The 27500-nt window shown below is 39.0% G+C and overlaps 1 protein-coding gene across 1 annotated transcript; it reads right to left on the bottom strand.

Annotated features, from left to right (window-relative positions):
- Nucleotides 1–8604: 8604 nt before the first annotated feature.
- LOC135226301 (serine/arginine repetitive matrix protein 1-like) lies at nt 8605–9075 on the bottom strand. Its single transcript, XM_064265742.1, has one exon. It carries the CDS (start codon nt 9073–9075, stop codon nt 8605–8607), a length of 471 nt encoding a protein of 156 aa, XP_064121812.1.
- Nucleotides 9076–27500: the final 18425 nt, after the last annotated feature.

Genomic DNA, 27500 nt, shown 5'->3' with positions numbered 1-27500 from the left:
TAAGGTTTTCTGCGGCGATCTATTGGTCTGTCTAGCCTGAATGCGACCGTGCCACGGTAAAAGATGACTGTCCTTTTGTCCAAGATCTACATACTATCAAGGTATATAAAATCGTTTTTTTTTTTAGTGGTGGTTTTATCGCCCCGCAAAGTTCTGAAAACTAACTGTCGTCCATCATGATAGCCTATTCAATTAAATCTTCAAGAAACCGGATAAAAATTTCGTGACACTAATAAAAATGCATTAAAACACTGTAGAATTACAATTAACTAGAGCAGCATGAAAATTTTTAAGTAAATGAAAAAAATAGCAACTTCTAATAATAATTTCAGTGGTGATAATAATAGCGTCCTTCGTCATCTGACGAAGTCCATTAAACTCATAGACCGGCTTCACTCTGGTGTTTGGCTAAATTCTCCTCCAAAGCCGAGTAATACTCGAGTTATCACCTGAACAAATACTTCATGAGGCCTCCTGAGCCAGAATGTCCCCGGGTAATGTGTGAGCATTCGTCTGGACTAGAGAGAGGCAAGGGCGTTGATCCACTCTGTGGTGGCGATTTTCATTGCAGACTGACAGTCAGACAGATGACACCCTGATGACAATTGGACTGACACCCTGACAGACAGAATCATAGACAAACTGACTGACAGACAAACAGACAGACTACGTGATATACTGACTGACACCCAGACTGACAGGCATACTATCAGCCTGACAGTTAGACAGTCTGATAGCCTGACATTTAGAATGACCGCCTGACAGACAAACTGACAGCCAGACTGACTGACTGACTGACTGACTGACTGACTGACTGACTGACTGACTGATTGACAGACAGCCAGCCTGACTGCCAGACTTACAGCCTGACAGACTATCAAACAGACAGGGAGGGCGGGGGAGAGATAAGATCTGCATATTGGATTACTTTCATTAACTTGATACTGTTTGCAGTATAGGTATTCATGTGCATTTGCATTAAAATCCCGACATAGAAGTTTTTTTTTCTTTTCTTTTTTTTTCCTCGCCCCAGAATGAGAAACAGAACAATAAAAAAATCATTGAGGTGGTTCCTTGCGACTGATGTCTCACCTTGAAGTCGGAATAAGAATGCAAATCAGTTTGAACTTGAAGAGACCCTTTGCACCTTATTTGAGAAGTTAGCTTCTGTTGATATAAGACTAACACCAGTAAAGGTGACACTGACTTTCACATATATGGAATGGGTTGAGGATATTTTAACAAAGCATTTTAATAATGGAAGATAAGATTTAGAAAGCAAAGTGTTTCGTGTCTGTATTGCTGTCATACGATCTTTATCATGTGGAAAATAGACTAAAATGGGCATCACAAAGATGAAACGTCTCTGTTTCCATCGAGGAAGTTTCCTGTGCCACCAAACCCTCTCAGGAACAAACGACGTTTATGTGGCTGTTTATTCTCGTTATGCTTCGCCTCTGCGTCTCAGGGAAGAAGAACGAGGCTTCATAAGTCACATCCATTGAGAGGCCATTTGGCGCATTTTCACTTAGAGAGAGAGAGAGAGAGAGAGAGAGAGAGAGAGAGAGAGAGAGAGAGAGAGAGAGAGAGAAAATGCTTTCGATGTAAAGAAATAGAAAATGTTAGATTACATTTGTCATTTTAAAAGCCCTGTCCTTCCTCAGATCTTAAAAACTACCGAGACTAGAGGGCTGAATATTTGTATGTTGATCATCCACACTCCAGTCATCAAACACACAAGATTGCAGCCCTCTAGCTCAGTAGTCTTTATTTGATTCAAGATTAAAGTTAGCCGTCATCGTGCGTTTGGCAATGCTACAGGACATGCCACTGCCTGGCAGTGGCTGAAAGCTAACTACGGCGTGTTTTTTTTTCATTTATATCTTTTTTATTCGTTCTGCTTCCCATTTCTTTCAGAGAGAGATTTCTTGCCAACTGCCACCTTCTTATGCACATCATCACTCTGGTTTTGATATCATGTCTGTCATAAGTCTATTTATCTAACTATCTGCATGTTATATTCATTGTTACTCAACTCTTACAATCATGCCCCACTGAGAGATATCTTTTGCCAAAAGTTCTCTTTCTTTGTTTGCCACACAAGATTAATTAAATGCTCTCTCTTCTGTATGTGGTCAGATTGCAAGAACCTTATTAATATTTATGTATGCATGCGTATTCATCCATCAGTAGAATGAGCACGTGGCCATTTTCAATCTGGCGTTGGGTAATGTTCTTTACTTTTGATATTGGATACCTGGTTTACCATCTACATATTGAAGAGAAGGTTATAAGACACACCGCAGACTACTCTGTGAAAATTAAATGCCATGGAAACAGCTGTTATATTCAATAATAATAATAATAATAATAATAATAATAATAATAATAATAATAATAATAATAATAATAATAATAATAATAATAATAACATAAAGGTAGTAAACACTTTCAAATGTGCAGTGTTGACTGTTATTGCTGCATCATCTGCATTCTGTTTATGCAGAGTTTTCTCTATCTTTCAGTTATTAGAAAGATGAGAAAACTATATAAATAAATGCAGCCGATGTAGCAATAATAGTAATAATGTGGCGCCGTAGCAGAGTGGGTTAGGTCGTCAATGGACTGGTTAAGCAACATTGGGGATGGTCAGTCGTTGGATGGGGTGACCGCTCTCCTCGGCGTTGATTCCTTGGGAAAGGATCTTTACCATAATTTCCTCAGTCTACTCAGCTGTAAATGAGTACCTATCTGATGGGGTAGGGTCCAGCTATGGGTTAAATAGCAAAACTCAGCAATGATGTTAAGAAATGAAGGAAATAATAAACGACAACGACGTTAAATAGAACCTCTGGAACAGAGGAGCTTCGTCCGGCAGCCACCGGTATTCAACCCAGTTGAAGGGAAGATGGTCAGGTACTTGGAGGTCGTCATCCAGCAACTGACCACCACAACGAAAGTAACCAGCAGCCTGAGATTGGAGCTACAGAAGCAAACCAAAATAAGAAATGGGACAAGAGAAGAAAATAAGGAAATATGGAGATGCTACATCAGAAGCAACCCGACGGAGAGAGGATATAGAAGAAGGTTGGTCAACATCTGGAATGAGAGGAAAAACACCCCCAAACTGAACAGAGGCTGGCAGACCAAGTAAGGAAAATAAAGAAAAAGAACTGGCTCTCCCCAACAAAGAGAAGAACGAGAATGAAAGGAAAATGTCACACGACAACGAATTACACGAAGACGAACTGAGAGACGATGCCACAGAAGACAACAAGGATGATGAGGTATCAAACAACGACCCACGAAGAAACACCGACGAAGTAACAGAGAGGACGGAGTGGGTAGAAAAGATTAGACAATGGATGGAGCCAGATTACAGAGAGAACAAAGATCCCCTCCATGCAAAGCCTACAACACCAAGAAATTAAGGGAGAAAACAAGTGAGGTCAATGAAATAATGGGCATAATACACACCACCAGTATCACAGAAAACAAATAACTTGGCATATGCAGGAGCAAGATTAGTAGCAGAACTGATGGGGATTCGAACACCAACACCACCAGCACAACCAACCCAACAGAAACCAAAACAGCAACCACCTTGGAAAAGGCGCCTGGAAAAGCAAATCATGGTGATGAGATCTGACTTGAGTAAACTGAAAGAGATGGCAGAAAAAAGGCTAAGAAGCAAGAAAAATACAAAGTGCAAGAGAGGGGACTAAACAACACAATAGAAGATGTAAAAGAGAGGTATACGGCCAAAGCACATAAGATCCAACAGTACATGAACAGGAATAAGGGATACTAACAGAACAAACTATTCAGAACCAACCAGAAAAGACTATACAGCCAACTAAGAGGGGAAGACCACCACCAAGAAATTCCTGAAGCCGAACCAAGTAAGAGACTCTGGGATAACATATGGAGCAATCCGGTATCGCACAACAAACATGCAGACATGGCTCCAGGAAGTCAGGGAAGAAGAAACAAGGAGAATAAAACAAAGATTCACAGAGATCACGACAGACACAGTCAGACACCAACTAAAGAAAAGGACAAACTGGAAAGCCCAAGGTCCCGATGAAGTCCATGGATACTGGCTCAAACACTGCAAGGCCCTACACCCACGAATAGCAGAACAACTCCAGCATTGTATTTCAAATCACCATGTACCCAAAATGGATGACCACAGGAAGAACATGCTTAGTACAAAAAGACAGGAGTAAGGGAAATATAGCCAGTAACTACAGGCCTATCACCTGCCTGCCAATAATGTGGAAGTTACTAACAGGTATCATCAGTGAAAGGCTATACAATTACCTAGAGGAGACAGACACCATCCCCCACTAACAGAAAGGCTGCAGAAGGAAGTGTAGGGGCACAAAAGACCAGCTCCTGATAGACAAAATGATAATGAAGAACAGTAGGAGAAGGAAAACCAACCTAAGCATGGCATGGATAGACTATAAGAAAGCCTTCGACATGATACCACACACATGGCTAATAGAATGCCTGAAAATATATGGGGCAGAGGAAAACACCATCAGCTTCCTCAAAAATGCAATGTGCAACTGGAATATAATACTTACAAGCTCTGGAATAAGATTAGCAGAGGTTAATATCAGGAGAGGGATCTTCCAGGGCGACTTACTGTCCCCACTACTCTTCGTAGTAGCCATGATTCCCATGACAAATGGATGACCGCAGGAAGAACATCCTTAGTACAAAAAAGACAGGAGTAAGGAAATATAGCCAGTAACTACAGGGCCTATCACCTGCCTACCAACCAATAATGTGGAAGTTACTAACAGGTATCATCAGTGAAAGGCTATACATTACCTAGAGGAGACAAACACCATCCCCCACCAACAGAAAGGCTGCGAGAACAAGTGTAAGGGCACAAAAGACCAGCTCCTGATAGACAAAAATGATAATGAAGAACAGTAGGAGAAGGAAAGCAACCTAAGCATGGCATGGATAGAATATAAGAAAGCCTTCGACATGATACCACACACATGGCTAATAGAATGCCTGAAAATATATGGGGCAGAGGAAACCACCATCAGCTTCCTCAAAAATACAAAGCGCAACTGGAATACAATACTTACAAGCTCTGGAATAAGACTAGCAGAGGTTAATATCAGGAGAGGGATCTTCCAGGGCGACTCACTGTCCCCACTACTCTTCGTAGTAGCCATGATTCCCATGACAAAAGTACACAAGATGATGGATGCCGGTACCAACTCAGAAAAGCGGCAACAGAATCAACCATCTGATGTTCATGGACGACATCAAGCTGTATGGTAAGAGCATCAAGGAAATAGATACCCTAATCCAGACTGTAAGGATTGTATCTGGGGACATCAGGATGGAGTTTGAATAGAAAAATGCACCTTAGTCAACATACAAAAAGGCAAAGTAACGAGAACTGAAGGGATAAAGCTACAGATGGAGCAACATCAAACACATAGATGAGACAGGGTACAAATACCTGGGAATAATTGGAAGGAGGGGATATAAAACACCAAGAGATGAAGGACACGATCAGGAAAGAATATATGCAGAGACTCAAGGCGATACTCAAGTCAAAGCTCAACGCCGGAAATATGGTAAAAGCCATAAACATATGGTCAGTGCCAGTAATCAGATACAGCTCAGGAATAGTGGAATGGACGAAGGCAGAACTCCGCAGCATAGATCAGAAAAACTAGGAAACATATGGCAATACACAAAGCACTACACCCAAGGAGCAAATACGGACAGACTGTATCATAACACGAAAAGGAATGGAGGAGGAAGACGACTAAGTATAGAGGACTGGGTCAACATCGAGAACAGAGCAACTGGGGCAATATCTGAAAACCAGTGAAGACGAGTGGCTAAAGAGGTGCATGGGAAGGACTAATAAAAGTAGACGAAGACCCAGAAATATACAGAGACAGGAGAATGACAGACAGAACAGAGGACTGACACAACAAACCAATGCACGGACAATACATGAGACAGACTAAAGAACTAGCCATCGATGACACATGGCAATGGTTACAGAGGGGAGAGCTAAAGAAGGAAACTGAAGGAATGATAACAGCGGCACAAGATCATCCCCTAAGAACCAGATATGCTCAAGAACGATAGACGGAAATAACATCTCTCGCATATGTAAGGAGTGCAATACGAAAAATGAAACCATAAACCACATAGCAAGCGAATGCACGGCACTTGCACAGAACCAGTGCAAAAAGAGGCATGATTCAATGGCAAAAGCCCTCCACTGGATCCTGTGCAAGAAACATCAGCTACCTTGCAGTAATAGTGGTACGAGCACCAACCTAAGGGAGTGATAGAAAACAATCAAGCAAAGATCCTCTGGGACTATGGTATCAGAACGGATAGGGTGATACGTGCAAATAGACCAGATGTGACGTTGATTGTCAAAGTCAAGGAGAGTAAGCACATTCATTGATGTCGCAATACCATGGGACACCAGAGTGAAGAGAAAGAGAGGGAAAAATGGATAAGTATCAAGATCTGAAATAGAAATAAGAAGGATATGGGATATGCCATGGAAATCGTACCCATAATTATAGGAGCACTAGGATCCCAAGGTCCCTGAAAAGGAATCTAGAAAAACTAGAGGCTGAAGTAGCTCCAGGACTCATGCAGAAGAGTGTGATCCTAGAAACGGCGCACATAGTAAGAAAAGTGATGGACTCCTAAGGAGGCAGGATGCAACCCGGAACCGCACACTATAAATACCACCCAGTCGAATTGGAGGACTGTGATAGAGCAAAAAAAAAAAAAATCAAAATAAAATAAAATAATAATAATAATAGGTAGTAAACCAGTGTTAAATGTTATTACTGCATCAGCTGCATTCAATTTATATAGAGCTTTTTTTTTTTTTTTTACTTTTCAGTTATTAGAAAGATAGAGACTCTATAGAAATAAATTCAGCCGATGCAGCAATAATAATAATAGTAATGATAATAATAAAAAAATGTTAAGAGTTCGTATATAATTTAAAAACACTTTATAAAGCTTTCGGGAAGGGTTCATCTTTAGTCCAAATGAATGAAATAAATCATTCATTGGACTGAAGATGAACACGAGAAGGGTTCGAAACATTTATAAAGTGTTTTTAAATCATATATACCCTCGTGATAGGAGTGTTTCCCAACCCTAAATAATAATAATAATAATAATAATAATAATAATAATAATAATAATAATAATAATAATAATAATAATAATACTTAGGAAGCAGACCCTCTCTCAAGCATACTTTATTAAAAGTAATGGCTACTTCAGCAGCGTTACACTTGTAGAGATTCTTCTATTTTGCGAATAGCGGCTTTTTCCGTGCTACTTAAACAGGCTAGTAGAGCGCCTATAGAGGTCATGGCAAAATACAGGGTCAAAATAGGTGTATATATTTGAATTTTACTGGGTAAACTATAATACCATAGTCCATCAGTCATTAACGAATTCCCTTCCTTCTCTCTCTCTCTCTCTTCTCTCTCTCTCTCTCTCTCTCTCTCTCTCGTCCTCTCTCTCTTCTCTCTCTCTCTCTCTATTTCTTTCTTAAAGCGAGCTTTCGTCTGGAGCTGCCAGACATCCTCGGGCTGCGAAGCTGAGGGTGGACTGATCTTGGTGCGTTGTTATTTGTTGTTTGAGGATTAAGCTGGCTTTATGCCAGCACGGGCTGTAGCTAATGAGCAGCCCGTAGGCCATTTGGATTATTTTTAGGTGCATTGGTGATTTAAGGATATATGGCGAGCTTTTTATTTATGGAATATGCAGGTGGAATGTTATGAATTCAAAGGTGAACGGAAGGGTGAATAGGCGAGGTCACAAACCCCTTTAAACCCTAAGTTACCCATTAGTTGAAGATAAAGATCGATAGTAGCGAGTCCTGGCGAGTCAGAGATAGCCAGTAAGGAAATCGAAAAATTTGTCGTCGTAGAAAAAACGGAAAAAAAACGCACATAAAATCTATAGAGTTCAAGTACCATATTTCAGTATTCGATGATAGAAAAAAAGCCCGATCGTTAGTAATAGGGATCGACGAAAGAAAACGAAATTTTATTAGTTTTAGAAACAGGATAACAAAAGTAGGCGACAGCTTAAGCGGTAGTTAGAGTGACAGTTGAAATATTCGGTCGTTAGACGAGAGGCGGCCGAAAAACGGAGGGGAAAGGAGGATTGTTATGTAGTAGAAAAAGCAGTTAATGCTACAAACAGCACTTTCGTGAAACTGAAACGGCGGCATTTATTCCTGAGTTTTGAATCTATGCTCTTTGTGAGGAGATCATCTGGAAAGACTGATCTCTAGGTCCAACAGTTCGTGGACGAGCTCAGAGAACAGTTGATGATCATTGCTATTGTCATTATTGTAGATGGCTCTATGTAAAAAAAGAAATACTCCTCGTAGGTCAGCAGGAACTTTCTGGTTTGGTATTGTCCTACGAGGATGTAGTCGCTTCCAACGTTCACGGTTCTGAGTTCTGGTTTGTAGGTCTGGGTTTGGTTATTTATCTTAGCTATGAACTCCTCTGTTTGTGTTCCTGCTTCTTTAAACAAAACGGGAGCTACAGCTGGTGTCTATCTGCATCTCTTCTTCAACTGCGTCTTCTTCTGTCTGGGTTCCTGCTTCGACACGAGCAGGAATCGACGTCGTCGGCGATGCAAGCTTTCGGGGGTGACCTGACGGGTTGGGGTTGGGGGAATATCCGTAGGAGGAGGAGGTAGAGGGGCGGGAATTTGGCGGTAAGGAGAAGGTGAGGGGGTGAAGATGTAGTGCCGGGATTGAGGAGGTTGGGTGGAGGAAGGTTGAGTGGTTTGTGGTGCAGGAGGCAGGTTCGTTCTTGGATCGAACCTGGGGTTGCTTGGAGGTTTCCTGGGCGGTGATGGTTGCCGAGGCCTTGCAGGTGGAGGAGGGATGCCCTTCGTCTTCCAAATCCTCTGCAGTCTGACTGGACATCCCTTGAACCAAGCATGATGTTGCTGGTTGCGAGTGGGGCAATCAGGGGGTCCAACTATGTGGCCCTTTTGTGTTTCTGGATTTGCACTCATTTTTATGATGGCCAAACCTCTGACACTTGAAGCATCTTAGAGGCTCTGGCACGAAGGTTTCGGTCTCGTAAGTGCCTAGAATCCCAAGGCTGACCCTGGCCGGAATTTGTCCCTTAAAAGTTGCCTCTATTTTTAGTGTTTCCTGTCCGTCCTTGGCTGTACATCTCTTGGCGTCCATGATGTTGGGCACCTCGAGGACTCGATCGATTGTAATATATTTGGGGAATTTGCAAATCATCCCCTTGCTGATTTTTGTAGCAGGATCGAGTAGCAGGCACAGGTTGTCGTTCTTGAGGAGGTCTGCAGATTTCTGGTCCTTGGGAGTAATGATGAATTCCCGCCTTAGGTTCGGTCTTGCTGTGAGGTTGGCTCATGGATACTTCTTCTCAAGGGCCCGGACTGCAGTATATGAAGTCTGGCCCTCGATTGTGACAGCTTTAAACTTCGGAAGTGTCAGGAAATCCACGTAACTCGCCGTATTCGGTGCCGATGTCGTAGGGAGCTGGTTAATTATTAGTCGAAATTGGTGGCAAAAATCTTCTTCTGTTTCTTTCTTCTTCTTCTTCCTTACTGTAGCGAAAGGGGTCTCTTCGAGGCCATACTTTGTCAAAAATAAAGGTTTGTTTTTGGCGAGAGTGATGTCCCAAGGATGACGTAACGTGTTACGTAACCTCCGCGCCTTTGGTACGGTGTCCGTCCTTGTTATATCTGTGGTTAACAGCAGGGGGTCTGCCCCATGCTTGTCTCCTCTTGGCTGGTGGCGGTGAGTCTTTGTTTTCATTGGTTGCCTGAGCCAGGTCTCAAGCCACTTTCTTCGAGCCGCTGGTTGCGTTGCAGCATATCCTTGTAGCCGCCTGGACCTTCTAAGCGGCGCGTGTAACATTGATGGGCACGTCTGCGCTACGCTGTGGGACGTCACGGCTACTTTGATTTCCATCGGCTGCAGGAGTACCTCATTCGGGGGCGTTTGTCTTCCATAGAGCTGTTCATGATCGGTGGTGTCATTGTTGGTGGCAGGTCTTCTCATACTCGTAGGGAGGAGAAATTCTTCCTGCGTCGTATTCAGTGTAGGTTTATGCTGGATGAGGAGCGCCTCCAGCAGGCGCAAACCGACGGGCATCAAGGGGCCTTCCCGATGATCTTCGTGTTCTGTATGATGACATCCCGGGAGATGCCTCCTGATATTTGGTGCGGGCGTGATTCTTTATAGCCCCCTCTTGGGCGTGGCACGAGAGTCTCTTCGACAGTCGCATGGTAGTCATACCTAGGTAGGCGCCGCTGCATTCGCGACTGGGCATGTATACTGGTACACTACATACGTCTGCTTCAGGGGTTCTCGTACCTGTGGAGAGGGGTTATTTTTCATAATAAGGTCGCGCGTCCTCCGATTCTGGTAATACATATATGATTAAGTCGCTATTCTTGGTGTCGTCAGTCGGGGATACATTTTCAGAAATAATTTTCTTAATGGAGTCCTCTTCTTCACGGTAAGGGGAACTCATGAAGGCTTTGTAGTACAGCTTGATATTATCCTGGGGGCGGGGCTGCGGGCTCTCACTACCGTACCATTTCTCCATGGGCTGTGCGGACTTCCTTGCTGATTAATTTATTTGAGTACCCGTTATTCACAAGTACTTGGGAGGCGCGGTTGAGTTCCTGGTGATTGTCCTGCCAGGTCGAGCAGTGGGAGAGGGCCCTCCTGACGAGGGCCCTGACGTTGGTGCTTTTGAATCTGGCGGGGCACTCGCTGTCTCCGTTGAGGCAAAGTCCCTAAATTGGTTTTCTTTGTGTAGACTGAAGTACGGAGCCCGTCTTCCGTCTTGCTTACAAGGACGTCGAGGAAGGGAACCCGATCGTAGGAGCTATGTTCGACTGTGTAATTCAGCACACTACACTGCTTAAATGCTTGACGGAGGGCTTCTACCTCATCCTTGGCGTCGACTTGCACAAAGATGTCGTCAACATAACGTCCATATCTGCGGGTTGCTGCATCCTGGCGAAGATCCGTTCCTCCACGGTGCCCATATAAAAGTTAGCGAAGAGGACCCCCAGTAGGGAGCCCATCGCCACGCCGTCCTTTTTGGCGGAACATCTGGTTACGGTGGGTGGAGAAAGGGGCCTTCTTCGTGCATATCTCCAGCAGCGTGCGGAGCGAGGCTTCCGGTATGTTGAGATACAACGAGGACGGACACCACACCAAGATCAGTCCACCCTCAGCTTCCCAGCAGCCCGAGGATGGTCTTGGCATAGCTCCAGACGAAAGCTCGCTTTTTAAGAAAGAGAGGGAGAGAGAAAATTTTTTTAATGACTTTGAGACTATGGTATCATAGTTTATCTGTAAAATTCAAATATATACACTTATTTTGACCCTGTATTTTACCATGACCTCTAAAGGCGCTCTACTAGCCTGTTTGTTAAGTAGCACGGAAAAGCCGCTATTCGCAAAATAGAGAAGAATCTCTATAAGTGTAACGCTGCTGAAGTAGCCATTACTTTAATAAAATAATAATAATAAGAATAATAATAATAATAATAATAATAATAATAATAATGTAATGAAGAACAGTAGGAGAAGGAAAACCAACCTAAGCATGGCATGGATAGACTATAAGAAAGCCTTCGACATGATACCACACACATGGGCTAATAGAAATGCCTGGAACAAAATATATGGGGCAGAGGAAAATACCATCAGTTCTTCCTCAAAAATACAATGCGCAACTGAATACAATACTTACAAGCTCTGGAATAAGAACTAGCAGAGGTTAATATCAGGAGAGGGATCTTCCAGGCGACTCACTGTCCCCACTACTCTTCGTAGTAGCCATGATCCCATGACAAAAGTACTACAGAAGATGGATGCCGGGTACCAAACTCAAGAAAAGAGGCAACAAAATCAACCATCTGATGTTTCATGGACGACATCAAGCTGTATGGTAAGAGCATCAAGGAAATAGATACCCTAATCCAGACTGTAAGGATTGTATCTGGGGACATCAGGATGGAGTTTGGAATAGAAAAATGCGCCTTAGTCAACATACAAAAAGGCAAAGTAACGAGAACTGAAGGGATAAAGCTACAGATGGGAGCAACATCAAACATAGTGAGACAGGATAACAAATACCTGGGAATAATGGAAGGAGGAGATATAAAACACCAAGAGATGAGGACACGATCAGGAAAGAATATATGCAGAGGACTCAAAGGCGATACTCAAGTCAAACTCAACGGCCGGAAATATGATAAAAGCCATAAACACATGGGCAGTGCCAGTAATCAGATAAAGCGCAGGAATAGTGGAAATGGACGAAAGCAGAACTCCGCAGCATAGATCAGAAAAAACCAGGAAACAAATGACAATACACAAAGCACTACACCCAAGAGCAAATACGGACAGACTATCATAACACGAAAGGAAGGAGGGAGAGGAATACTAAGTATAGAGGATGCGTCAACATTGAAAACAGAGCACTGGGGCAATATCTGAAAACCAGTGAAGACGAGTGGCTAAAGAGTGCATGGGAAGAAGGACTAATAAAAGTAGACGAAGACCCAGAAATATACAGAGACAGAAGAAAGACAGAAAGAACAGAGGACTGGCACAACAAACCAATGAACGGACAATACATGAGACAACTAAAGAACTAGCCAGCGATGACAATTGGCAATGGCTACAGAGGGGAGAGCTAAAGAAGGAAACTGAAGGAATGATAACAGCGGCACAAGATCAGGCCCTAAGAACCAGATATATTCAAAGTACGATAGACGGAAATAACATACATCTCTCCCATATGTAGGAAGTGCAATACGAAAAATGAAACCATAAACCACATAGCAAATAGTGAATGCCCGGCACTTGCACAGAACCAGTACAAAAAGAGGCTGATTCAGTGGCAAAAGCCCTCCACTGGAGCCTGTGCAAGAAACATCAGCTACCTTGCAGTAATAAGTGGTACGAGCACCAACCTGAGGGAGTGATAGAAAACGATCAGGCAAAGATCCTCTGGGACTATGGTATCAGAACGGATAGGGTGATACGTGCAAATAGACCAGACGTGACGTTGATTGACAAAGTCAAGAAGAAAGTATCACTCATTGATGTCGCAATACCATGGGACACCCAGAGTTGAAGAGAAAGAGAGGGAAAAAATGGATAAGTATCAAGATCTGAAAATAGAAAATAAGAAGGATATGGGATATGCCAGTGGAAATCGTACCCATAATCATAGGAGCACTAGGCACGATCCCAAGATCCCTGAAAAGGAATCTAGAGCTAGAGGCTGAAGTAGCTCCAGGTCTCATGCAGAAGAAGTGTGATCCTAGAAACGGCACACATAGTAAGAAAAGTGATGGACTCCTAAGGAGGCAGGATGCAACCCGGAACCCCACACTATAAATACCACCCAGTCGAATTGGAGGACTGTGTATTATCAAAGAAACCAAAAAAAAAAAAAAAAAAAAAAAAAAAAAAAAAATAAAAAAAAAAAAAAAAAAAAAAAAAAAAAAAAAAAAAAAAAAAAAATAATAATAATAATAAAAAGCTGCGATGAGACTGCAAACCAGCCCCGAAAGAATATAAAACGCAACGGGAATAAGCTCAGCTGGAGCGATTACTTAAATCTTGCGATCCTTAACCCAGAGAAAATTAATCTTCCCCCCAAGGCGATATCCTACCGCCACCTCTCTCATTTGCAACATCAAGATGGATCGCTCAGCGAGAGAGAGAGAGAGAGAGAGAGAAGGTAAGCAAACACAAAGCAAGCAGTGAAACGGCAAGTGAAAGCAATAAAATTCATTTGCAACATCAAGATGGATCGCTCAGCGAGAGAGAGAGAGAGAGAGAGAGAGAGTAACCACCAGTGAGTTTGGACGGCGAGGGAAATGTTGGAGATAAAAGGTGACTGTTAGTGAAACTTCCTCGAGAATATTCTGGATAACATAGGTAAAGAAATGTCATTAAAAGTTGGTATGTATCGTGTACGCTTAACTATTTCGTAATCAAAAACTTATATATATGTATATATGTGTATATGTACTTGTATATTTTATGTAAACATAAATATATATACATATGTAATATAGACATGTACATAAATATATATGTATATATATATATATTATATATATATATATATATATATATATATATATATATATATATATATATATATATATATATATATATATATATATATATATATATACTATATAATATGTGGATCATATATATACAGTAGTGCCTCAGGTTACGAAATTAATCCGTTCCGAAGCAGCCTACATAAACTGATTTTTTCGTATCTAGAACTGCGTTTTTCATGTAAATTGCCTAATTTGTTCCAAGCCCTACAAAAACACCAGAGTAAATTTTATAATAAAGCTAAATTGACTAATAAAACAATGAAATACAACAATTTGGACCATTCATACCTAACATAACCTTTATTGTAGTACTTACGTGTAAATAAAATTATTAGTGTATAATGGTACAATAAATACCGTACGGTACATGTACGTACTATACGTAAGGTATGTTATTAAAATGTGGAACCTTACCTTCGAGTGAGGCGATGTCCGAAAGTGGCGACAGAGTGGGAGGACAAATGGCAGAAAATATGAACATTACTTTAGGAACTTACTTTAAAACAAACATAAAAAAACTGGCAGAAAAACATTAACACTAAACTTCACGAAACACATTAACAATGGCCCGAAAACTTTAATTCACTTCTTGATTAACTCTATCTTCGTCTCCACAGAAAAACATCCTCTTCTTTCCGTGAACTTCAGCACATTCTTCTTGGGACCCATGGCTCATAACGTAAGTCATTAAATTCACACAACATGATAAAGTAACTTACAGTTACAAATGAAAGCGAAATCACTAACACGAATTTACGTTAACAAACGAAATATATGTGAACGAACGAATTCCAGGAGTTTACGATAATGCTGCCGCAAAAAATAGTCAGGGAAATCTTTACATAGAGGCATGATGGGACAGATACTGACCAATAGGAGAGCAGGATCTTATGGCAGTGACTAGCATCAGGAACCAATGGTAGAGCGGGAGGATGGTGGCGAGTCTACTGAGTTTGGCGGTGCACCAGTTTTAAATTAGTTCTCGGCGGCGCCCGGGCGAATCTCGAACTTTACTCTTTCACAGCCTGAATTATTTTCATACACAGAAAAGCAAAAAAAATCTTTGCCTTTGCTTTCGTAACCTGAATTTTTTGTACGTAGGAACTATCGTATGTAGAGGTTCCACACACACATACACACACACACACGCACATAATTATATATATATATAATATATATATATATATATATAATATATATATATATATATATATATATATAGTATATATATATATATATATATATATATACAAATATATACACTATGTACATATATATAAATATATATGCACATATATGTTTATTTACAAACATACTGTATAGTGATATGTGTATGTGTATGTGTAGTGTATATATATAGTATATATGTGTGTATGTGTTTTCTGAGACATGGCGCACCATTGTCTTGATATCATCTGCTTCTGTTGTCATTTTCCTCTTGATTTCGAGAAGGAAAATTATAACTTTCGAATGGTGCGACCTATGATAGAGATAAATTTCACTTCACCACCTCATACCCAGGTAAAAAGGATATGTTTGAGAGAGAGAGAGAGAGAGAGAGAGAGAGAGAGAGAGAGGTCCTCCTCCTCGTTCTCTCTCCCAGTTCCCTTTGCCTGTTCCTCCCTCGATTGTCCTCTTCAAGGAACCGAGCATCCTTGAGTGCCGAGTAAAGGGAGTAAGGGTAGGTGGGAGTAGGAGTCCTTGGGCAGTTTTAATTGCATGAACTAATTAAAGTTAGGCTCTAATTAATTAAGACTCTTTCAGAGTAAAGATATAGACTGCAGTGCTTAATCCTTTCCCCCGTTTTACAAGTTCGTTGGACTTGAGGAGTTTGGGATGGGCTTCTCGCTTCCTGGAAGCCGCAATATTTAGTTCCTCTTCTTTTTTATTCTCCTTTACCTTTACGTATTATTATCATTATTATTATAATTATTATTATTATTATTATTATTATTATTATTATTATTATTATTATTATTATTATTATTATTATTATTATTATTATATTATTATTATTATTATTATTATTATTATTATTATTATTTTTATTCCTCACCTACGCAGTCACTACAAACATCTTCATAGTGCCTAGTAATGGTTCTTATTACCGAGTGCAAGAATATATTTACAGTGAGAGATATAGTAAGAATATTCAGAAAATAAAAAAAAATAAAAACAGAATTTCAATATAGTACAACAGCTGATATTGTTTATGTCAATAATGATGAAAGTCTCTCTTTCAGTCTCGCCACCAAAACCTCCCTCCTCACTCACTCTCCACTGAGAAGCAAAACCAAAGAGAGGCAGAGCATGAAGGCAGCAGTTGTCAAGCTCAAACAACATACAAAAGTTGGAAGCTGAAAAGACCCATCAACACCGCACCAGGTGGGCACAGCCAACATTACCAAAGCCTTCCTTCCACGTGACCGGAATAATTTGTTTTATGTCGCTGACCTCCATCTTGATTAACCCCGTCTGAAGTGTCCTCTGTATATTTCTCTCTTCTTTGCTAGAAGAAGGAGGCTTGCTTTCTGAATTTTGATATTTTCGTATCGATAAGGATGAATTACGTTAGAGGATATCAGTGGTGCTTATCTTTTTTATTTTCGAGGAATTTTATTTTAGATTCGTCAATTGTTGTTCAGTCCAGCTCTAGCCTCAGTAGCAACTTAATAATGTTAATCGTGAATTTTCTGTAAATGTGTATTAGTTCCAGTAAAATCATTCTCTCTCTCTTTCTCTCTCTCTCTCTCTCTCTCTCTCTCTCTCTCTCTCTCTCTCTCTGTTGGGTGCTCGGAGATTGCAGATTAAATGTACTGCACTTTTGTTAACAAAATGGCAAGAGATATATATTTTTCATTTTTGCGTAATGGTAGCTGTGTCCCATCCTTTCAACACCTTCATGGAAGTGAATCACTCTTAGCATCTACATTAAAAATTTATTGCGATTTTCTCTTACTCGTGGAGTAAGCCTACAAAATTTGTTGTTACTGTTGTTCTTTCTGTTGTTGTTGTGTTCGTTGTTCTTGTTATGGGAAGGGGTAGGAAAGGTCTGTGGAAAATCCAGAAAATGTCTGAAAAATGTGTTTCACGTTAGGGTAAATACACTGGAATTTTAACATAGGATTTCTATTGTTTATTTATTAAAACGAAAATGTAAAGAATATATAATGTGCGTGTTAAACAGTACAGAACAATTATTTCTAATGAAATATTGCGTTTTTATTTTAATTTCCGTTAGTGAAACAACGCTCTATTTGATCAACCGTAGATTTTAGCACGCGCCTCGACTAAGCTGCAGGTCGGATGACGCCTTGTTTTCTGTGGAAATGATTGAAGTCAAATTGTTACAAACAAGATAGAATTAAATCATAACAGGCCATCAGCTGATTAGCAAAGACGGGCGAAGAGAAAGGAGGGAACTCAATTGAGATTCTTTCAGTATATATAATGAAATAAAACCGCTTCTAATCAATGAGTAAACAAACTTCTCATTTGTTAGTCATATAGGACTTTTCCTAGATAGTGACTCCTGGCAACTTTCGGGGATCGCTATCTAGGACTAATATGTCATTACCTTTATGGTATTTACAGTGTTTTGCTTATGTTTTCACGGTCATTCCCAACGGGCGTGTACTAAAACGCCTTTACAAAGGTGATTACATACCGGGTTAAGCACCTAATGGTGTGGTCGGTATGGTGTTGGCGTGCACCTCGTGGCCGGGAGTTCGATTCTCGGGCGTTCCATTAAGGGGTTAGAGATGTGTATTTCTGGTGATAGAAGTTCGCTCTCGACGTGGTTCGGAAGTCACGTAAAGCCGTTGGTCCCGTTGCTGAATAACCACTGGTTCCATTCAACGTAAAAGCGCCATACAAACAAACATACCGGGTTAAAACACTTCGGGGTCACTATCTTTATCAAAGATCCCAGATATCAAACCTCGCCTTAATGTTGACATTTTCTAGTAAATGAATTGACGAAGAATAAAGAGTTATATAAGATCGGAGGGGATAAAACCTGAGAGCGCGAAAAAAAAAAAAAAAAAAAATGGTATGAAAAATAGAAATACAATAAAAAAAAGAAACTCCAACCTCGAAGCGCCAAGTCGTCTTTCATTTTATTAATGGAGCCTTCGCAAGAATTAATGGACGTTCGAGTGACACTGTTTTTGCAGGCAGGTCCTTCTGGTGATTAGGAGGAGAAAACAAATTCGAAGGCAGTCCCTCCAAAATGTTTGTGTTCCAGAAAAAACTGCTTTAAATTTATCAGGGATGATTTATGTGGTTTGATTATTTCATGTTATCCCTAATTTTCTTAACTTTTCTATCTGTTTTATTAATATTTTGTACCGTTATTTATTTTCACTTTATTTATTATTTATATTATATTTTTATGTATTTATTTTTTATTTCTCTTATTTTAGGCATACAGGGAAATGCATTATTTATTGATATTTTATGCCATACCAGGGAAATGCATTACCTATTGGCCTATTATTTTCATTTTTCATTGTTATCTATTTTCACTTCTTTAGTTGTTATTTATTTTAATTGAATTTTATGTGTTTATTATTCTATTTAAGTTTTCTTTTATTTTAGGCATACAGGGAAATGCATAATTATCTATAGACAGTAACTGAAAAGAGTTAAACGACAACAAACATGGTACAGAAAAATGGAAATTCTAATTTTCCAAATGAAAAGGTGGCATTACTCAAGTTAGCTGAATTATCAATGCAGGCCCTTCAGTAGAAAGTTTTGTTTCACTTATTAAAGAGAAAATAATCAGAAAGAATGTCATGACCACCGCAATCTATCACATCGAACTAAACCTGTTTCAAAAACAGCCCAAATGAGTTTTTAATATTGGTAGTCAATTGCGTTCACCTATCGAGGTTTGAGCAAGCAAGAGCTTCGCTTAAAAAAGATATATCTGATTTTTTCAGCGAGGTTGGAGGTCACTCGTGACCTTTTGACGCCTTCAGGATTTAGTGATGATCTAATTCGACTAAAATTTACATCCTAAAACATTTCCACAACAAGTATTTGGTTGCATATTTTATGATTTGCTTTTCAATATTTCGTCAGAAGAGACGTTTTGTTTCCCGTACCATAAGTTGGGGATCCAGTGTATCTCACAAAACCACTTATACCCAAATTGGTAAAATTACTTGCTACCAATTTCAAATGACCCTCCAACAACTATTTAAAAAATGAGAGACATATATGTTATTTATTTTACTCAATTATCCCCAACTCCTGGGCCTTTCATAAGTGGTTAAGCTGGCAGTTGTCAGTAATCTGCATCATAATCCTTACGTGATTACACCTTCAAAGCGCGTGTACGAAACCAAATTAACTTTTCCCGTCTCCCGTTTTCACCATCTGCATTCTAATGGCATTTCTGGGCCACGAGGAATATTTATCCGTTTTCTTGTTAAAAGCCGAAGTCCTCAAGACAAAATCTCATCTAACTTTTTGTTTTGATAGAATGGCAGTTGATAGCCTGCCTTTGCCAACTACTGCAGTTTATGAACCGTTTTGCAACGTTCTTCAATATGCAGCTATCACCCAAGTTGAAATTTATGCTTCGTAAAGATAATAGCTATCCTCCTCTTCTCTCTCTCTCTCTTCTCTCTCTCTCTCTCTCTCTCTCTCTCTCTCCATACTTGTTGACACATTATGAAATTTTAATTGTTTTTTATTCCTTTTTCTTTGTACATTACTTTTTAAACAAACATGTAGAATTTAATTTATTGAATTATAAAATCAAAGATGAGAAAGTCTTGAGCACATTGTATTGTATTTTGAATATTTATTTTAACTACGTAACTACAGTTTTACAGTTTGTTCCCTAAATCCTAAATAACCATTGAACTTTCGAATAATAACTGTTCAGACCTTTCTCTCCACACGACGAAATTTATAGGTTGTAAGTCTACATTGTAAGTCGGTAGTCGCTTATAAATGGCACAGTTTGTCGAATCGTATGCAGTGACAAAATATCAGTAAATAGAAGAAGCTTGAGAATAGGGAAAAGCTCATTGGTGTCACCATAGCAATCAATATATATAAACATAGAGAGAGAGAGAGAGAGAGAGAGAGAGAGAGATTCATATACTCTGAAACCAGAATGGTACTATCATTGCTTTGATAAAGGATGGATGCTATTATCCACCTTGATTAATTGAAACCGAAGACGTTGTAAGCAATACACAAAGTACTTTGTAGCTGCTCAGGTAATAACGGGGTCTTTCTGCCGGGATGATCACAGAATGGAAAAAGAATTGTCGTCAGCTGACACGCGGAAATAATGATACCTTCAGGAGATGAAATCTACCTCCGGTGAGGACGCGTCCTAATCATAGTCTTTTATTAGAAAGAAATAATAACCCGTGATATCTTTGGCGCGTATATTCATATATTCTATTAATGGGAGATACGAGTGCTAATGAAAAGAGCGCTGGGGATTACGGACGAATAGACTGGAACGGAAAATGAAACTGGGACTAAATACGAGCTTCAGTACTCTGGTTGGGTGGCTTAGTCTCATAAGCGAGAGAGAGAGATTCAGCATTTTAGTTGGCTGGTTTCGTCTTATAAGCTAGAGAGAGAGAGATTCATTACTTTAGTTGGGTGGCGTCTTATAAGCTACAGAGAGAGAGAGAGAGAGAGAGAGAGAGAGGAGTGAGAGAGAGAGAGAGAGAAGATGAGAGAGAGCTTCGTACTTTGGCTAAGCGGGGGCTTCGTCTTGTAATCTAGAAAGAGAGAGAGAGAGAGAGCGAGAGAGAGAGAGAAGAGAGAGCTTCAGTACTTTGCTTAGCTGGCTTCGTCTTGTAATCTAAAGAGAGAGAGAGAGAGAGAGAGAGAGAGAGAGAGAGAGAGAGAGAGGGGGGGGGGGGCAGGTGATTGACATCCCTTTATCCTGAAAGTCTTAGGGAACAGGTTAAATTTAATTGGAAATACTATTAATTACTGATGAGCGAAATGTATTCGAGCAAATACATTCAGTTTAGGGAAATTTAGTTGATCCTGTCTCCCGTTTACTTTATGTAGTTTTCTCAGTGTCTGTTCATTTGTCTCATTGCTGTCAAATATCTTTCCTTTATTTGCTGAAATTGATGATAATGTATTTGATACTGAGAAGGCATGAATGGATATGGCTATTATAATAACAAAAAAGATTGGTCATTACCAGGACTTCTTTCATCTCGACAGGTAGCGAACCCTACTCTTAAAAAGAGGCTTTAATTCACTTCTGGACAAAAGAATTGGTGGAAGAACTGATGTGGAGAGAGAGTGAACGTTGGAAATCAAACGTGGTGGTCTAACAAGCCCCCTTGTTAGCGAACTCAGTACAGTCATTCACATTGCAGTTTGTTTTCAAGTCTAAGGCAAATCTTTCCTTCTCACATTCTGCACAGGGGTACAGAAGACTCATTCCTTTAGTCCTTGTGTCTGGTTTTCTGTTTTCCAGTCAAATGGCACTGTTTGGCGAAGCGTCCGCAATGACAAAATATCAGTAAATAGAAGAGGGGAGTCTGCTACTATCAATGCTTTGATAAAAGATTGGTGCTATTATCCTCCTTGATTAATTTCACCCCGAAGACGTGTAAGCAATACACAAAACTACTTTGTAGCTACTCAGGTAATAACGGAGTCTTTCTGTGGGGATAATCACAAAATGGAAAAAGAATTGTCGTCAGATGACACGCGGAAATAATGATACCTTCAGGAGATGATATCTACCTCCGATGAGGACGCGTCCTGAGCATAGTTCTGTTTGTCATTCTCCTGTCTGTATATTTCTGGGTCTTCGTCTACTTTTATTAGTCCTTCTTCCCATGCACTCTTTAGCCACTCTCTTCACTGGTTTTCAGATATTGCCTCAGTGCTCTGTTCTCGATGTTGACGCAGTCCTCTATATTTAGTAGTCCTCTCCCTCCTTTCTTTCGTGTTATGTATAGTCTGTTCATATAATACAACAGCTGGTTTTATTTATGTCAATAATGATGAAAGTCTCCCTTTCAGTCTCGCCACCAAAACCTCCCTCCTCACTCACTCTCCACTGAGAATCAAAACTAAAGAGAGGCAGAGCGTGAAGGCAGCAGTTGTCAAAAAGCTCAAACAACATACAAAAGTTGGAAGGTCAAAAGACCCATCAACGCCGCACCGGGTGGGGACAGCCAACATTACCAAAACCTTCCTTCGGAATAATTCGCTTTGTGTCGCTGACCTACATCTTGATTAACCCAGTCTGAAGTGTCCTCTGTATATTTCTCTCGTCTTTGCTATAAGAGGGAGGCTTGCTCTCTGAATTTTGTTATTTTCGTATCAGTAAGAATGAATTACGTTAAAGGATATCAGTGTTGCTTAACTTTTTGATTTTCGAAGAATTTTATTTTATATTCGTCAATTGTTCTTCAGTCCAGCTCTAGCCTCAGTAGCACCTTAATAATGTTATTGGTGAATTTTCTATAAAAGAAACGTATTAGTTCCAGTAAAATCATTCTCTCTCTCTCTCTCTCTCTCATCTTGCTTGGTGAGACGTACCCGCGTGAAGTCAGATTAATCAACAGATATCACAAGTTTAACATACGACTAGAATTTGAGAAATATCTAGAAGTGTTCGTGAACTATCGGTGATAAGATTAGTGTGAAAATAGTAGGATAAAGCGTCTTCTAAGTTAGTTTATCAAGTGTAATACTATAAATCAGAACAAGATGGCAGTAAGTTCCAACTGCGGGAAGAGGTGGCGTAATTTGGCGTGTTTAGCAGATTCGCAATACGATGAGGTAGCAGGAAGGGAACTGGCATTTCTCATCTATGAAATCAGCAACAGTCCTAACCAAAAAGATACAAAAGCATTCATAGATATATTAGAAGGATATAATCCTTCAAACTGGAACAAATCTAATGAAAACATCTTGAAAATAATTGAAGAAGTTCCAAATAAAATCCAAGTGGTCAACGAGACGCAGAAAGAAAATATACATAAACCAACATATTCCGACAAAGAAAATGATAAGGTGAATCTTGTGAATATCCTAATTGATGCATTAGGAAAAAGAATGCCAAAAGCATGCAAACAGTGTAATTTGGTGGTATAGCATAGTCAATCCACAAAACCTAATCAGAAAATGTGCTGCATGCAACATTCCGACCCATCCACAGTGTGCTGAGGTAATACAAGATTTGAGAAAAGATACAAGAAGTTTTTTGTTCAACATGTCTATCATGGATAGACAATGTTATTAATCAAGATTGAATGTACAAATAGTTGAGGATGAAAAAGAAGAGGAAGAGGAAGAAGAAGAAGAAAAAGAAGAAGAGGAAAACGGAAGAGAAGTAAACAAAAATGAAATGACAGAAAAAAAATAAAAAAAAAAGGAAAACAAAGAACAAGATAAAAGTATGGATGCAGAGATACTCATTGATACTACATATGAGGCAATAAAGCAGCATACCTACGAAGAAATAAATTGACGATATGACAACAGAAAAGCAAATCCCGAAGAGGCTCTACCCAGATCTATACAATGACGGGAAAGGAAAAATGGATGACAAGAAAGACAAAATCTGCAACCTTTTGAAAAGAGGGAATTGCAGATTTGGAGAAAGATGTTACTACAAACATCCTAAGATATGTCAAAACTATGAAATATATGGTAAATGTGCATACTTAGATGGATATGGGGATGATTGCAGAGATCTGCATCCAAAAATATGTAAAAACCTAAAAGAAGGAAAAGGATGTAAGTTCGACAAAAAATGCAAATATATGCACCCTGTAGCCATGAATCATAATCAAATAAATAACCAACCAAGTAATAAAATCCAAAATAAGAAAGAAACAAATAAAGAGAGAAATCAAGAATATCAGGTAAAAGAGAAAGCAAACCACCAATGAGATATGCAGAGGTGTCAGCAAAAAAATTTCAAAGCATCAGCTCCGAAATTCTACTCAAGAGATAATAACTGTATTTATTATACAAGAGGTATATTGCAGAAACGGAGAAAATTGCAGATTCAGACACAAAATGAATAATTATGATGAAGGAAGATCAAATATTATGGAAAAGTTGGATTTTTTAATGTCAGAATTTCTGGAAATGAAAAAAAGAACAACATACCAGAACAGAAGAGACATGGGAAACAAAATCCTTATTACTACCAGTATTAAATGAAGGAGAAAACACGCAAACCATCATAGTGATGAATGCGCAGGGTTTCTTTTAGTTACGAGTAACTCAAAAAGAAAAATAGAGTACTTAGAAGAAACTAACCCAAAATGAAAAGAAAATAGATATAATGAATATAAGTGAAACCTGGTATTCCCAAGAGACTGGGAATGATGATCAAATAAAAGGGTTCCAAACTTATAGATCAGATAGAAAAAATAGGAATCAAGGGGGAACCGCAATATATGGGAAAGACAAAAACAAGGAAAAATATATGAGAAATATAGTAACTCAGAATGTGAACTAATAGCGGTAGAATTTGAATCTGAAAAATTGGATGAACACTAGTAATATATAGACCTCCTAATACTAAAGAGTTTGACTTAATAATTGAAAAATTGGATGATATATGTAGAAATCACAAGGACTGGACTATTCTCCTTTCTGGTGACTTCAACTTTCTTTCGTAGAATGGAAAGAACGAATAGGAGATTGTGGTTGTACTTATACATATAAAAAAGAGAGTAATAGTAGTGCAGAAGATAAGAGGCAATTTGAAAAGCTATTAGATATGCTACTAGAATACAACATTCAACAAATAAATCACCTGCCAACAAGAAAGGAAAATACTTTAGACCTAGTATTTGTGAACGAGATGAATTATGTTAAAGAAATAATAGTTTATAATGCGAATATTTCAGACCATAATGTCATAGAATTAACAGTTCATTCCAAAGCAAGTGAAAATAGAGATAAGCAAGAAATGAAAAAGTGGGCAGGATATGGAAAATACAACTTCTACAGTAAAAATATAAAATGGTCAGAAATTAATGAAGAATTAAACAAAGATTGGATAACATTTTCGGTTAAGGGTTTTTGTAAGTGAGACATAAGGGTAAATACGGAGATATTATATAAAATATTGGAGAAAATAGTGGAAAAAAATATATACCAAGAAGAGAAAAATAAACATCATTCATGCATACCAAGAGACAGAAGGATCTTGTTCCAGAAAATCAGAAAGTGGAAAAAAGATCTTGCAAAAAAACAAAATGCATGGAAAGTTATAGAACTAAAAAGTAAGATAGAAAATGCAGAACAAAAGATTATACAATCAAAAGAAAATGAAAAACGGGACTTGGAAGAAAAAACCCTATTAAATATCAAGCAAAACCCCAAACTATTATACTCATATGCGAAGAAGATGAATAAAAGAAGAATAGAAATGGCCCTCTGAGAAATGAAGGGAGATTAACGAATGAAAAAAGGAAATTTGCAACATACTGGCAGAACGATATAAGAGAGAATTCACCCCTAGAATAGATAATGAAGATAATGATATAGAAGTAAGGGATGAAAATAGTGAATATTTAGCTGACATAGATATTAATGAAGCTGATATTGTGCAGGCTATTAATGAAATTAAAATGGAGCTGCTGCAGGGCCTGATGGAATTCCAGCTATTTTGTTAAAGAAAGTAGTTCATTCTATCGCAAAGCCACTTGCAATATTATTAAGACAAAGTGTAGATACAGGCAAGATTTATGATGAGCACAAATTAGCATATATTACCCCTACTTTCAAAAGTGGATCAAGACTAGAGGCAAGTAATTATAGGCCTGTGAGTCTAAACATCACATATTATGAAAGTGTATGAAAGGGTAATGAAGAAAAATATTATGAAACATTTAATAAAAAATAATTTGTTTAATAAAGGACAACATGGTTTCGTACCCGGAAAAAGTACACAAACCCAACTGTTAGTCCACCGTGAGAACATATTCAAAAATATGAAAAGCGGAAATGAAACAGATGTGGTTTATTTAGACTTTGCAAAAGCTTTTGATAAAGTAGACCATAATATATTAGCGAAGAAAATTAGAAAACACAATATCGTGGATAAAGTAGGAAGATGGTTAAAGAATTTTTACACAACAGAAAACAGATAGTTATTGCAAACGACGAGAAATCGGATGAAGTCAAGGTAATATCCGGTGTGCCGCAAGGTACGGTGTTAGCTGCAATACTTTTGTTATTATGATTGAAGACATAGACAATAATGTGAAGGATTCGGTAGTGAGTAGTTTCGCAGATGACACAAGAATAAGTAGAGAAATTAACTTGTGATGAAATGATAAGGAAACGCTCTACAAAGAGACCTTAACAAAGTATATGATTGGGCAGAGGTAAATAGGATGTATTTAACTCTGATAAATTTGAATCAATCAAATTATGGAGACAGAGAAAGAAAGCTATATGCATATAAGGGACCTAATAATGAGACCATCACAAATAAGGAAGCAGTTAAAGACCTTGGTGTGATGATGAATAGGAACATGTTATGCAATGATCAAATAGCAACTCTGTTGGCAAAATGTAAAGCAAAAATGGGAATGTTGTTAAGGCACTTCAAAACAAGAAAAGCTGAACACATGATTATGCTTTATAAAACATATGTTCGTAGTCCACTTGAATATTGCAATATGATATGGTACCCACACTATCAAAAGGATATTGCACAAATAGAGAGTGTACAAAGGTCCTTTACAGCTAGAATAGAAGAAGTTAAGGACCTAGACTACTGGGAAAGACTACAATTCTTAAAATTATATAGTCTAGAAAGGAGAAGAGAACGCTACATGATAATTCAGGCATGGAAACAGATAGAAGGAATAGCAGAAAATATCATGGAACTAAAAATATCAGAAAGAGCAAGCAGAGGTAGATTAATAGTGCCCAAAACTATACCAGGAAAAATAAGGAAAGCACACAGGACATTAATCCACTACGCACCAGCATCGATAATGCAGCGTGCTATTCAATGCGTTGCCAGCTCATCTGAGGAATATATCAGGAGTGAGCGTAGATGTGTTTAAGAATAAGCTCGACAAATATCTAAACTGCATCCCAGACCATCCAAGATTGGAAGATGCAAAATATACCGGAAGATGTACTAGCAACTCTCTGGTAGACATTAGAGGTGCCTCACACTGAGGGACCTGGGGCAACCCGAACAAGATGTAAGGTCTGTAAGGTAAGGTCTTTATAAAGGTGATTACATACCCGGTTAAGCGTCTCAGTGGTGTGATCGGTATGGTGTTGGC

This window comes from Macrobrachium nipponense, chromosome 14, assembly GCF_015104395.2.
Source record: "Macrobrachium nipponense isolate FS-2020 chromosome 14, ASM1510439v2, whole genome shotgun sequence".
NCBI lineage: Eukaryota > Metazoa > Arthropoda > Malacostraca > Decapoda > Palaemonidae > Macrobrachium > Macrobrachium nipponense.
Note: the sequence above shows the minus strand (reverse complement) of the source record. Positions and strands in the feature narration are given on the sequence as shown.

Bases quoted from the DNA above. Each gene is read 5' to 3' on its own strand.
- LOC135226301 (XM_064265742.1), bottom strand. From the start codon at position 9,075: ATGAGTGCAAATCCAGAAACACAAAAGGGCCACATAGTTGGACCCCCT.